This window comes from Myotis nattereri, assembly GCF_964212035.1.
Source record: "Myotis nattereri genome assembly, chromosome: 4".
Classification (NCBI taxonomy): Eukaryota; Metazoa; Chordata; class Mammalia; order Chiroptera; family Vespertilionidae; genus Myotis; species Myotis nattereri.
The window spans coordinates 92,897,240-92,910,082 of record NC_138079.1 but is presented as its reverse complement, the minus strand read 5'-3'; the positions used below and the strand labels follow the sequence as shown (position 1 = coordinate 92,910,082).

Here is a 12,843-nt window from a genome sequence, read left to right as displayed (position 1 = left end):
CCCACAGCCTGCGGTTCAGAAACCCCGTGCCATTTCCCATTCCCTCGGCTGCAGAATTCTGCCTTCCCGCTGGAGCCCTGTGCCTCTCTTTGTCCCCATGCTGAGACCTCACCGCGAGGTGTGAGAGCACGGTGTCTTCCTGCGGCTGCCCTTGGGGCTCCCCCAGCTCAGCTCTCCTGTCTCCTGGTTCCAGGGCATTTCTGGAATTATATCTTTGTTTTCGTCCTCCCCACCCCACTTTTTTTTTTAACTCTTCTCATGTGGTAACTCTTCATTTCATTTCTTGTTTTCTTTTTCATACCCTTTGGCTCTATTTTCTGGACATTTTCTTACCTCCTGGTCTTTACTAGTATATCTAGTGTTCCCTTTGGCTATCACAGTTTTGCTCTCCAAAAGAGCTTTTTCGCTCTCTCTGTGTTATTTTTTTCTCCTTTTAAAATAAATATTGCTCTATTATTGTTTCTCAGCTACACCATCTCCTCTCTCTCTCTGGGAATATTAATAATAGCTTGCTTGCTCTTGAAGTGTACTTCTCCCTAAATTGTTTCTCTTTCCGATGAGTTATTTTTCTCTGTCTGGTTATTCTGGTCCCTGTCTTTCCAACTTAGGTGCTCGTCTCAAGTGGAAGGTGATTCTGGCTGTCTATCAGAGGCAGGTGTGGGGACTAAAACACTGATTTAGAATCTCTCATCATTTCCTGGGAGTGATCTGGCTCTGCTGTTTCACTGGAGAGACCCTCCTCCCTCAAATTGATCTCTTCATATCTTTCCCCTCCAGTTAGTTAGATTTACAGGAAAATACTTTCTCTTCTTTTGCTTACAAGTATAGGTTGGCTGCCACCTATTCTGGGAATGGGAGGCTGGGGAGGGGGGAGGAGGTGGTAGAACCTTGAAATCAGTATGTTTTATTTATGTCCCTGTTTTCCATAAGATACCTTTGCCTTTAACTTAGTCCAAACCTGTGGTTTTACCTTTTCCGGAGAAGGAACCCTTAGTCTCCAGTTACATTCCTCTGAACCCTGTGCTCCTTCCCACTCCCGAGAGCCTGGTGCTGGCGATCGCTCGGCCTTTTGCGGGTTGTTTCGTTCTTATCAGATGGTGTTTGGTGTTGCTCACTCAGCTAAGAATGACATTTTCTCCGGTCCAGTCACCTACTTGCTTCTTAGCTTCTGAAATTCGATTGTCTTATTTCTTCTCTCATTCGCTTTCTCCTTAAGGTCGTGAGGCCTTTAAAAAGGACTTTTTAAATTGGCATTTTAGTGGGATTCTGAGAAGATGTGAATGTAAATTAGTGTGTCAATCTGTCAACTTTACCTGGAAGTCCTTTACAGTTTTTTTAAGCACCTATTTCAGGCTTTAGGTTGTTGTTTGATCACTCCCCATGGTAGGGGTGGAGCTGTAGTCACCACTGGGGTGGGAACAGCTTAGGATTTCATCCTTGTGTGCTCCCTGTTGTCACTCAGGGGCTTGCTGCCTCTGTGGGCTCTAACCAACTGTGGTCTGGTGAAGGCTTAGCGAGGGGGCTGGAGTGGAGCCACAGGGCAGTTCAGGCTCAGAGACCCTCATTTTTGCCCAGACTTTGCCCACTTCACTGTCTCCCTTAGTGCCACTGCCTTTCACCCATCCCCTCATCTCTCAGATCCCAGTCACTGCAGGGCTGGCCTTAGGTTTCTCCTTTGCCTCATGGCCACCTCATCACACTGTGCTGGGCTCCCAGGGGCTTCACCTCGCAGACACCTGGAAGCTGGATCTGCACAGTCGTTGCTCGTTTCCGACTTGGCTGGTCCATGTTCTTACTGCCGCCACTGGGTCTTTTTCTTAACTTTGGGGCAGCTCTTTCCTGTTCTTGTTCTACTTTTACTGCAATTATCTGGCTCATTCCCAGCTTTTATTTACTTACTCTTCTCTACAAAGTAACCATACATGGGTATATACCTAAAAGTAGAAATACCTATTGGTGACAGCCGTGTTAATTTTTTTAATGGAAATTTTTCTTTTAATTTTTAAATTTTACACAGTAAAGCCCTCCGGGTTGATCCAGGCTGTTCAGTTGGCTGTTCAGAGAGCACGGAGCATGCTGTGTTCAAGAGCAGTTACTGAATTGCTTTGTTTTGACTTAGTCTGGGCCTAAGTCAGACCCCTCCTACTCCCTTGAACCTTTTGTCTTCCCTGCTTTCAATGTCCAACCTCTGCAAAGGCCAGCGCCCTAATTCAAGCCTCTGTTGTATCTTACGTGGACTAATGCCGCATGGTGTTTCCTTCTTACCCCTCCATCTACCCTCCGTCTAGTCATCGCACACATCAAATATTTACAGAGAATGTACCACCCCCTACAATACTTAAGACAGACTCAAGTCCCGCCCCTCCATCATTCAGTCTTCCTAAAACATTGTTTTACAAACATCACTGCACATGCAAAGCCTTTAATGACTCTTCATTAAAGCCACAGCTTCTTCACCTGACCTCCATGTCCTTCCTCTCCTCTCAACTTCACCTCTCAACACCCTGCCGGTTCCTGCGCTCACCTGGGAGCCAGTCTCTGTATGCATTGCGATTGTGCACTGGTTTTAGAGGTTTTCCAGAGTTTTCACTTTAAGTACAGTTTATCAGTGCCAACTCTTATTGGTTCCATGTGCACTCTGACCGCCACTACCAGTTCACTTGGATCTAGGCAGGCACAGCCTCACAGGAGAACTTTTTATTGGGAAAAAAAAACCACATTTGACCTATGTAAAGGATTCAAGTATATATAGGCTCTTCTGTCTTCCAGCCCATTGTCTGTTCCCCCCTGGAATGTGCATCTGTCTCTAGGACAGTTCTTCCATTTTTAAATATGTGTTATCATTCACTTTATTGCACTGTTCCATTGGGTGGAAATGTCGCAGTGTTGAAGTAATTAGTAATTTGTGATTCTTTTTCCCTCTTAAAAAGAGCTTTTTCTCTGGAAAAGCTACTTGGAAAAGAATATATATATTCTTCACCTGAGGTCAGGTGAAGAAGCTGTGGCTTTAATGAAGAGTCATTAAAGGCTTTGCATGTGCAGTGACGTTTGTAAAATAATGTTTTAGGAAGACTGAATGATGGAGAGGCGGGACTTGAGTCTTTCTTAAGTATTGTAGGGGGTGGTACATTCTCTGTAAATATTTGATGTGTGTGATGACTAGACAGAGGGTAGATATGTGTGTATACACACACACACACACACACACACACACACATATTAGTGGCCTGGTGCACGGGAGGAGAAGGGGGTTCCCCCAGCCCAGCCTGCACCCTCTCCAATCGGGGACATCTCTCTCTCACAATCTGGGACTGCTGGCTCCTAACCGCTCACCTGCCTGCCTGCCTGATTGCCCCTAACTTCCGCTGCCTGATTGCCCCCAACCCCTCTGCTTGCCTGCCTGCCTGGTCGCCCCTAACTGCCCTCCCCTGCCAGCCTGATCTCGCCCCTAACTGCTCTCCCCTGCTGGCCTGATGGCCCTTAACTGCCCTCCCCTGCTGGTCTGGTCGCCCCCAACCGCCCTCCCTGCCAGCCTGATTGCCTCTAACTGCCTCTGCCTCGGCCCCCACCACCATGGCTTTGTCCAGAAGAAAGTCAGATGTCTGGAAGATGGCCGGTTGACCCAGTCTAATTAACATATTACCCTTTTGTGTGTGTGTGTGTGTGTGTGTGTGTGTGTATTTTTTTTCTGGAAGAATAATGTTTGATTACTGTTAAAATATTTATGGAATGTCTTTTTTTCCCTAAAGTGGTACCCAACCTTTGGAATGTTGATGGAGAAGTCACTGTTGCCGAGCAGAAGCCGGGAGAAGTTGCTGAGGAACTAGCGAGCTCCTATGAAAGAAAGCTCATTGAGGTAAGGCTTGGTATCTGTGCCTTTATCACTGATGTTGGCTGCCTTGGGGACTTCCCAGGAATAAGCCCAGCCTGCTAAACATTTGTTAGCAAAACAGCTAAAGCACTGCACTTGATAAAGAAAGGTAAGAGCTGGTTCTTTGAAACATATTATTTACTTGAAAATTTGGGTACTTTTGGCCAGGAAATAAAAAAGACATAAATATGTAATGTTAAAAAGAAGAAAACACATCTACCCTTGGATTTGGAGAGAATATCACATACAACTTTGGGCTCACAAATGTGAAAATATGGATGAAATGGACTATTTTATTTTCTAAGATAACATTTCTAAGATAACAAAATTGATTGAAGATGAGGCAAATTGCCTGAAGGGTACCAAAAAACTGGTGGAAGAAAGTTATAAAAGTAATTAAACAACTGTTTCCCTGGAAGGTAGCAAGCCTGGATGGTTTTATGGTGGTTTCTAGGAAACCCTTCAAGCCTGCTGAAAAGCCCTTTGCTATTTATATTTCCTTAAAGCATAATCTATGGAGATTATTTATATATATATATATATATATATATATTTATTTATTTGTATTTATATAGCTGTATCTATACATAGATCGTATCTCTGTATCTTAGTTCAAGTGTGCTTTACTTTGATATAAAAACCCAACAAAGATAGTCTAAGAAACAATACTATAGACTCACCTCATTTGTACACAGATGCATAAAAATTCCAGAAAGATATTACGCAAATTCAGTCACACATTAAAGGAACAATCCATATAAAAGTAGGATTTATATAGGATTTCAAGAATAGCTTAGTATGTTGTGAATTCATCAAGTCAGCTCACTGATAGATCAAAAGAAAAAAAACAGACATTGATCTTGATGGGTACTGAAAAGCCATTTGATAATATTGATCATTGATATGTGATAAAAATATTCTTTATAAATGAAGACTAAAGATACTTCTTTGATATGATAAAGTTATTTCAAAAAATCAGAAACCATTAATTATCCCCATACTCAATGGGAAAGCTGGGAGGCTAGTTTCTGATTACATAACTGGTATATAAAATACATATAGGTGTGTGTATATGGTGGCCACATGGTGGTGTTTATTACAAGTCACTTATGTTTGCATGTGTACACACATCTGAGAATACAGTCATACCTTCCAGTTACTGTCAGACCCACTTGCATGTGTTTTTGTTAGCTGCCAGAGAGTGAAATGTTGAATTCCACCGCAGAAGCAGCAGTGGGTGGTTGTAGAGCAAGCATGTCAAACTCAAAGGCTAACACGGGCCAAATAAACGAGTCATGTGGCCTGTGGGCCTCGAGTTTGACATTCTTGGTGTAGAGATTTCTGTACTTCTGAGATGCCCTGACCCTGGGAGCAGTAGAATTGATTGTTATCATCAACGAGCTGAGATGTTGAGGCTGAAGCACAGATGTTCCTTCAGTGGAACATACCAGTCCAGATAGATTTTTCTTTATTTTGGTTGTAAAGTGAGATTCTGTCAGTGATCTTTCATGTGTGAATATTATTAGCATTTCATTGCAGCAAGACTTTTGCGGGACCCTCTCTGTTAGCATTAATCGAGCTCTTTACAGTGTTTTGTGTGATGCTTGTTTTGTCATTCTATGAATGAATTGGCTTTTGCCAAGAAAGGGTTGTAAACACATGTTGGAGTGGAGTGATGAAAGAGTGTGAGGGAGAAGTTGATGTACTTCTCTTTCCATTTCAGAAGAAGAAACATCTCAATGTAAATAACATGACTGCTTAAAGTACCCCAACATTTGAATTACTTTTGTGACTCATCCCTATCAAAAGGGAGTTCCTGAACATTCTTTTCTACATGTCTCTCAAAGCATTAAAACCACCTCATCTGCCCGGCTGGTGTGGTTGAGTGGTTGAGCATTGACCTATGAACCAGGAGGTCACGGTTCTATTCTCAGTCAGGGCACATGCTCTATCCCCAGTGTGGGACTTGTAGGAGGTGGCCAATCAATGATTCTCTCTCACTGTTGATGTTTCTATCTCTCTCTCCCTTTCCCTTCCTCTCTGAATCAATAAAAAATATGTTTAAAAAAACTTACCTCACCCATTTGCACACAAACCCTGAACACTACATATTCATGCTCAGTGACCCAGCATCTCGCATCTGGACAGCTCAGAACTCAAAGTCAACACGAAGCCATCATTCATTAGCTGGGGAGTGTCAGGAGCCAAGGACTGGAGGTAGAAAGATTGTTCTTGACACCCTGTGATGGTTAACTTTTGGAAACGAGTGGCAGGAGTAGGTTAATCGGGCAGGGGAGAAATGTTAGTATAAACACACTAATTATAAACCAGCTACTGTAGTACCAGCGGCCAGCTGTGGGTGCACACTTTTATTTCCAGGCACCATGCTAAGGCTTTTACAGAGATGGACTGCCAGTCCTCAGCAGCATCCTGTGAGGAAGATACTGCTCACAGATGGCGTTTTGAGAAGTTAAGTAACTTGCCCCAGAATTTCCAGCTGGTCAGAAGCAGAGCTGGTTTCAAATCAGCCAGGCCCTCCAGCACCCGAGCTCAGACTCACAATCCTGCTCTGCTCCAGAAGGTGAGCTCATCGAGGGAACGAAAGGTGGACTGGACAGCAGAGAAGGCTCATCATGGTTAAAAGAATGACCGGAAGGAGCGGAGGGGAAAGCCAGCAATAGATAACAGCTTTGAAACTGCTGGGTCCCTCTCACACCCTTAGTTATTACAGAAGAAGGGGATGGAGGTGTCTTGTATGGTTGGAATTACCTGCTTCTGAAGCAAATTGTGATAGAACACCAGCTGGGAGCTCTTTGGGAACTGGGAGCATTATCTTTTTAATTGTATATTCATTGCCTGACACAGCTCCTGCATATGGCGGGAGCCCCATAAATACTGAAGGGAGCGACAGTCTATTGAATGGATTCAGCTGTTCAGAGTCATGGTTAAAGAGCGATAGGTGTGACTCTGGAACCCCGGATTGAAAGTGAGTTGTGCCATGGCCTCACCAGGGCTCAGCACAGCCTGGTGGGAGGGATTAGGTATCTAATAGGAGGGAACGTGGTTCTTTAGAGGAGGCAGACTTTTTTGGCTCTCAGTGTTAGGGGAAAGTTTAGTTTGCAGAGCCTGGAGAGGACATTGAGTAACAGACAGATGGATGCTACCAACTCACTTAGCTCATACTTATTTAGTGCCTTCCAGGTGCCCAGCCCTTAGCTTCCTTTCTCCACCTGCATGGCTTCCTACCCTGGGAGATGCTTCTGGGATATGAGCCACAAAAAGTGTGAGGTCATAGGAGACGCCCCTCAAATGGCATTTACCTCTCTAGGTGGAGTTCTTTCTTTGACTGCAAAGGCATTGATGGTTCATCTATGAATAGCATTCGCTCTTTGTTACCCAAGTCTGGTCCTGGGTTATAAGGATGAACCAGACACCATGCCTGTCTTCAGCGAGCTCCCAGCTCTCAGGGGTTAAGTAGATGTGTCCGTTATGATCCTCAGGAAGCAGGGTGAGGTGCAGACTTAGTTATGCCTGCCTCCTGGGGTCCTAGCGCCATGTCTGTAACAGCAGTTCTGCAGAGGTAGTGCACTTAGCTGGAGCTTCTAGAATGATCCTCCCTTTTTCTTTGGGATTGTTAGTAATGACACTTGGAATTTCTTTTGTAAAGTTCTCCCTCTTGTAGCTCTAGATATCAGAGAAAATGGATTTGTTGTTACCGTAGGTTTTGAAGATACAAGTTATTGGGCACTCCAGGATAGATCTGTTCTAAGATTTTCTTTACCTTTTTAAGCACAGTTCCTTTGCCAGAGGTTCTCAACCTGTGGGTCACGACCCCTGAAAATACATCCTGCATATCAGATATTTACATTATGATTTGTAACAGTAGCAACATTACAGTTATGAAGTAGCATCGAAAATAATTTTATGGCTGGGGGTCACCACAACATGAGGAACTGTATTAAAGGGTCACGGCGTTAGGAAGGTTGAGAACCACTGGAGACTCACCTCCAGAGATTTTCCTTTTCTTTCCCAGCAATAGCCGTCAAGAAGAATGCAAAATGTGGGCAGCCTTTGGCCTGCCATCCTGCATCTCTTTGCTGCTGCCTCCTGCAGCCTGGTGGCTTAGAGGGCACACGATACCCTGCATCAGACAGACCGAGCTCAGTTCGTCACTTACTGCCACGTGTTCCTGGGCAGGCCACGTGTTCCTGGGCAGGCCACGTGTTCCTGGGCAGGCCACGTGTTCCTGGGCAGCCACGGGACCTCTCTACACCCCAGTTTTCCCGTCAGTAAAAGGAAGCCAGCAGCACAACCTTGTAGGGTGGCTGTGAGAATTAAGTAGAGAGCATCTGGCTCAGTGCTTGTGGTGGGCAAGAGGTACCGTGTACCTTCCTGCCTCCCTTCTGATCTCCTTGGGAGGAATGCCCTCCCACCATTGCCTGCTGCCTTGGTGGAGGAGTGAGTCTGAGTCCCCTGCCCTCCTTTGCCCCAGGAGTGGCCATGTGACCTGTGCCGGGGACTCCTGTAAGAAGAGCAGAGATGCTTGGGAGGCTCCTGGGCTCAGCCGGTTCCTGTGCTAAACCTGCCAGAGCTGCTCAGGATGCAGCCCTTCTCTGAGCCCAGTGCTCCCACTTTCCTGACAGGCGCAGCGAGTCCTTTTTAGCTTAGGAGGGAAGTATTTCTGTTACCTCCAAAGCCCCCTGGCTCATCTGCGGCTTGTACATGCGTGTGATCGGCAGATGTCATTTCCTTCATTCCCTTTCCACCCTTGCTTACCAGGGCTGCTTTGTCCTGCCTTCTTCATCCCTCCACATACCCCGCCTCCTCCCAGCCCCCCCACATCCTGCTTTGCCCCTGCTGTGTGCTCACCTTGGACCTATCTTCATGCTGTCAGTCCACCCTCTGCAGACAGATCTTGACTTCCTCCCAGGTGGTGGGACTCAGCTAAACAGTTGATTGATTTTTCAAATTTTAGGATACTTATCATTTACCCTGTGAGTGTATTTAGTCCCTGAATTTTTGCTCAGGGGGTGACATAAATGGTATATTAGCAATGTTTATTCTCATTATGATGGCAGAGTTACTATTAATGGAAAAGTAAGCTTCAGCATCAAGCTCATAAAAAATACATTCATAATCACACACTGTAGATAACGGAATGTGATCATCATTTTAATAAAATGTGAAAGTTCCCAAGCAGCCGGAGCCTTGGGAGCAGTTACACCGCCAGCACTTGCTTCGTAATTGGCACCAGTGGGTTCCAACACTTGATCCATCTGAGAGTCGTTTTTGTGCAAAAGAAGATGGGCTTTAAATAAAATACCAGATTCAGGATGAAGGCTCTGAGTGAGATCAAATTAAACTGATACTCTAAAGTGAGATGTGAGCTTGTTTTTATTTATTCCTTTAATTGCATCATGCTGAGTGATGGAAGCCAGGCTCTGACCTCGTGTCAGGGGAGAAAGGTCTTCTCGCCCGGCAAACAGCATCTACGTGCTTGCTAGAATGAGTGAAAACTGGCAAGGAGGTCTCTTTTCTAGAGGGCTAGCTGTAATCCTCCCTGAAGCATGAGTAACCAACAAGGCTAAACCTCCAAGGAATTCTTAAACTCTTTTTATTATGGAAAAGTCGAAAATATAGAAAAATGGAAGAGTGATAGATGTGGCTTCTGGAACCCCATATAGAAAGTGAGTTGTACTATCATGCCTCAGAGCATCCTGCTGGGAGGGATTAGGTTCTAATAGGAGGAAACATGGACTCTTTAGAGGAAGGAAACGTTATGATGTGCATTAAGCTCACAGGGTCAATGACAAGGACCCTAAAATATGAAAAACCTAGCAGCAGCCAGCTGAGTCCTTCCTGCCACTGGGAGGAAGTGAAGGTCTGTTGCAGAGGGAGGACTGGCAGTGTTGAAGCACAGGCCAAGGAGAGCACAGCTGGGGTAGAGCAAGACGTGGGGCAGAATAAGAAGGCGGGCCCAGTGAGCCTCCACCGGCCCGTACCTGGCGTCAGCAGTTAGTAACTCTGGGCCAGTCTTGCTTCATCTTGGTCCTGGCCCACTGCTCAGTCTGCAGTGGTATTTTGAAGCAAATTCAAGATTTCACATTATTTCATTTCTAAGTATGTCAGGATATCTCTGTAAAAGATAAGAGCTCTTTGAAAAAAACAACACCCCCCCCCCCAAATCATTAAAAAGCCTTATAAAGGAGGCCCACTCCTGTTCCAGTGAATCTCCAATGAGTATCAGTGAGGGACACCTTACAGCATCTTTCAGGGGCCCCTTGCTCACCGCTCGCCTTCCTCACTGCTCCAGCCTTAGCATCTAATTCATGCAAGGGGACCAGGCCCAGGGTTTTTTTGTTTTTTTTTCTTTGCCTCTTAGTTCTGCTCTTTGCTGGACTCTATACATCGACTCCAATTAGTATCAGCCATATCCACACTGGCCTTTGGGAGTTTGGCTAAAAGGAGGTGTGACCACAGCTTGCAGGGTCTCCCCAGCATGGAGGGTGCCAGGCCTCCTGTGGGACCTTGTTCAGGGGCGAACTAGTTCCCTGATGACAGGTTCCCATGGAGAAGAGCAGGCTGTCTCCACAGAGGACTCCATCAGTGTTTTAAAAAACATTTATATTAGACATACCTCAAATACATGTATCATAGACAGAGGAATATGATGAGCTTCCGTGTACTTGTCACCCAACTGCAGTAGCTGTCAGCTCAGGGCTGGGCTTGCTCCGTCCAGGCATCCTCCTACCCTCCTGGCTTCTTACAGCATTTTGAAAACATTGATTTCATCCCCAGATATTTTGGAATATCTCTCTAATGTCTAAGAACCCCATTTTCGAAAAAATGCCTTATAATATCAGTATCGTACCTAAAAATCAGCACTAATTCCTTAATATCATCAAATATCTGGTGAGTGTTCAAATTTGCACTTTAAACAAATGTTTGAATCCATTTCTAAGTGGGGTCTATCTGCATGTTGTGATTGGTCAACTAACTTCCTAAGTCTCTTAATCTCCCATTAAAGTCTCCAGGTTCTCCCATTAAAACTTCCTCCCCTCCCTCTCTTCTTTACTATAATCCATTAGCTGAAGAAACAGGGTTGCTGGTTCTGGAGAATTTCCCACCAGTGTTTTTTGAGGGTATGTTTTGTGTGTGGTACTCTGTGACCCATGAGGCTTTTGGTGACGTCTATCTATACTAATAAAGAGCTAATATGCTAATGGTCGATACGCTGTAATGGGTAATGACCAGGTCATTAGCATATTAGCTGGGGTGTTGCTCCGGAGACAGGGCGTGAGTAGGGAGGCGCAAGGTGGGACCAGTCCTAGGTGACTGGAGGGACTGAGGGCGGGGCTTGAAGCAGCCAGAGAAGGCCAAAGGGTTTGGGGGCTGGGCCAGGCGCGCTGGGGCTCTGCATGGAGAGGTTCAGTGTCAAGGCAGGGTGGCGCTGCCCGATTTCAAATTGCGCACTGGGCTCCTAGTTTAAAAATAGGCAACCATCAGACACTGACGACAGTGATGGTGAAGGTAGTTAGCGTAAGTTGAGGGCTTATTCTGTTTCAGGGTCCTGCACTAATTGTGTTACACGGGCTTGTCTAACTTAACATCGCTGCATCCTTTGGGATGGTAAGTCGCCTGCCCAGGATCACAGGGCTCGAGTGGGGAACCAGGATGGCACCTGGCTGGCTGGCTCTGGAGTCTGCACTCTTTCTTTATGGTTCTTCCTGGCTGGCCTTCCTGCTGGCTTTAACTTTCAACTCCAGGAGGAACCAGGACTATGAAAGCAGTGACATGCATACTAGCTATGAGCTTGTCAAATCCAAGGGAATTATCACAGGGATAAGGAAGGATAATAGAAATAAATTCTAGCTGACAGACACAGTACCGGGCGTAAGCCATATTGCTGTAAACACACCTGAGCGCTTGCCCAGGTGGCAGGCCTGTGGCCATGGGATGCCCCCACTCTGTTCCTGTGTCCTCAGGTGACCTGCCCAGTGCAGCAGAAGAGAAGGTTCCCCCGGTGGCAGTGCCCCCTTGTCCCCAGGCAGGTCTGTCTTTCCTCTGTCCCCTTGGCCTTTCATGGCCATTGCACAAGGCAGGGCAGCTGCAGCTGCCGGTGACCCCTGCTCCTGTGAGGGACCTTTAACGTTTGTCCCCGCCCACCTTCTGATTTTTATTGTGAACCTGGGGCCTCTTGTTTTCCAGTTCATGGTGGGGCTGCACCCTCTGTTGATGGTGCTCTTTGCTCGGTGTCACCAGCCTCTGTTCTGCTCAGCCTCTATTTCTGTTACAGCCTCGGTTCCAGTTGTGTGTCTGAACTGGGAGTCTGAGAACCAGCAGATGACCTTCCTGGGAGGGACACTGGGAAGATGGCCCAGGCCTCCTTTAGGGCAATAGATAAACATTTTGGTAATTATGGTGGCTGGTTTTCAGCATCTCAGACACACTATTTGGGGCCTGTTTTATATTTGCTTTCCTCCTAAAGGCAGAAAGTGGCTTCTTGAAGCTACCTCTGGGCCCGCAGAAGGAGTTACCTGATCTCGATGGGAGGAGTACGGGAGACTGTCCTCGCGGGGTTGGGCGCAGTATTCAGGCTGCGGCAGGTGAAGGGACAGGGTGCCGTGTGCCACATGAGCCTACCCCACCAGGGAATCTAGCAGGTATCACTAGAAATGCGGGTCTGGGAGGCAGATTGATGAAGGCCCAGTCGACCTGGGGCATTTTCCTGCTCAACATTCTCTAGGGGCTCACCTTGGCCTTAGGTTCATTCAAACATCACACATTTTTATATGTTAACATTAGACCCTGTATGTTCTGGCTCTTGCCTTCTCCTCAGTCATACTTCCCAGTGCACGCGGAACCATACAGGTTCTCACTCATCTCCGCAGCCGGCACAGGTGTTTCCACCCGGAACCCTTTCCTTTCTCCTCATCCCTCCCCTGCCCATGTTTCGTGCAGGTTCTCCATTT

At 46.2% G+C, this 12,843-nt stretch overlaps 1 protein-coding gene across 1 annotated transcript in view; it reads left to right on the top strand.

The window, feature by feature from the left end:
* The window catches only part of SNX29 (sorting nexin 29), a 447,929-nt gene that overhangs the window by 233,566 nt on the left and 201,520 nt on the right, over positions 1-12,843 (top strand). The window contains exon 15 of the mRNA XM_081089509.1: positions 3,750-3,856. Within this exon, the coding sequence (XP_080945635.1) occupies positions 3,750-3,856 (107 nt within the window). The remainder of the gene's footprint in view (positions 1-3,749; positions 3,857-12,843) is intronic.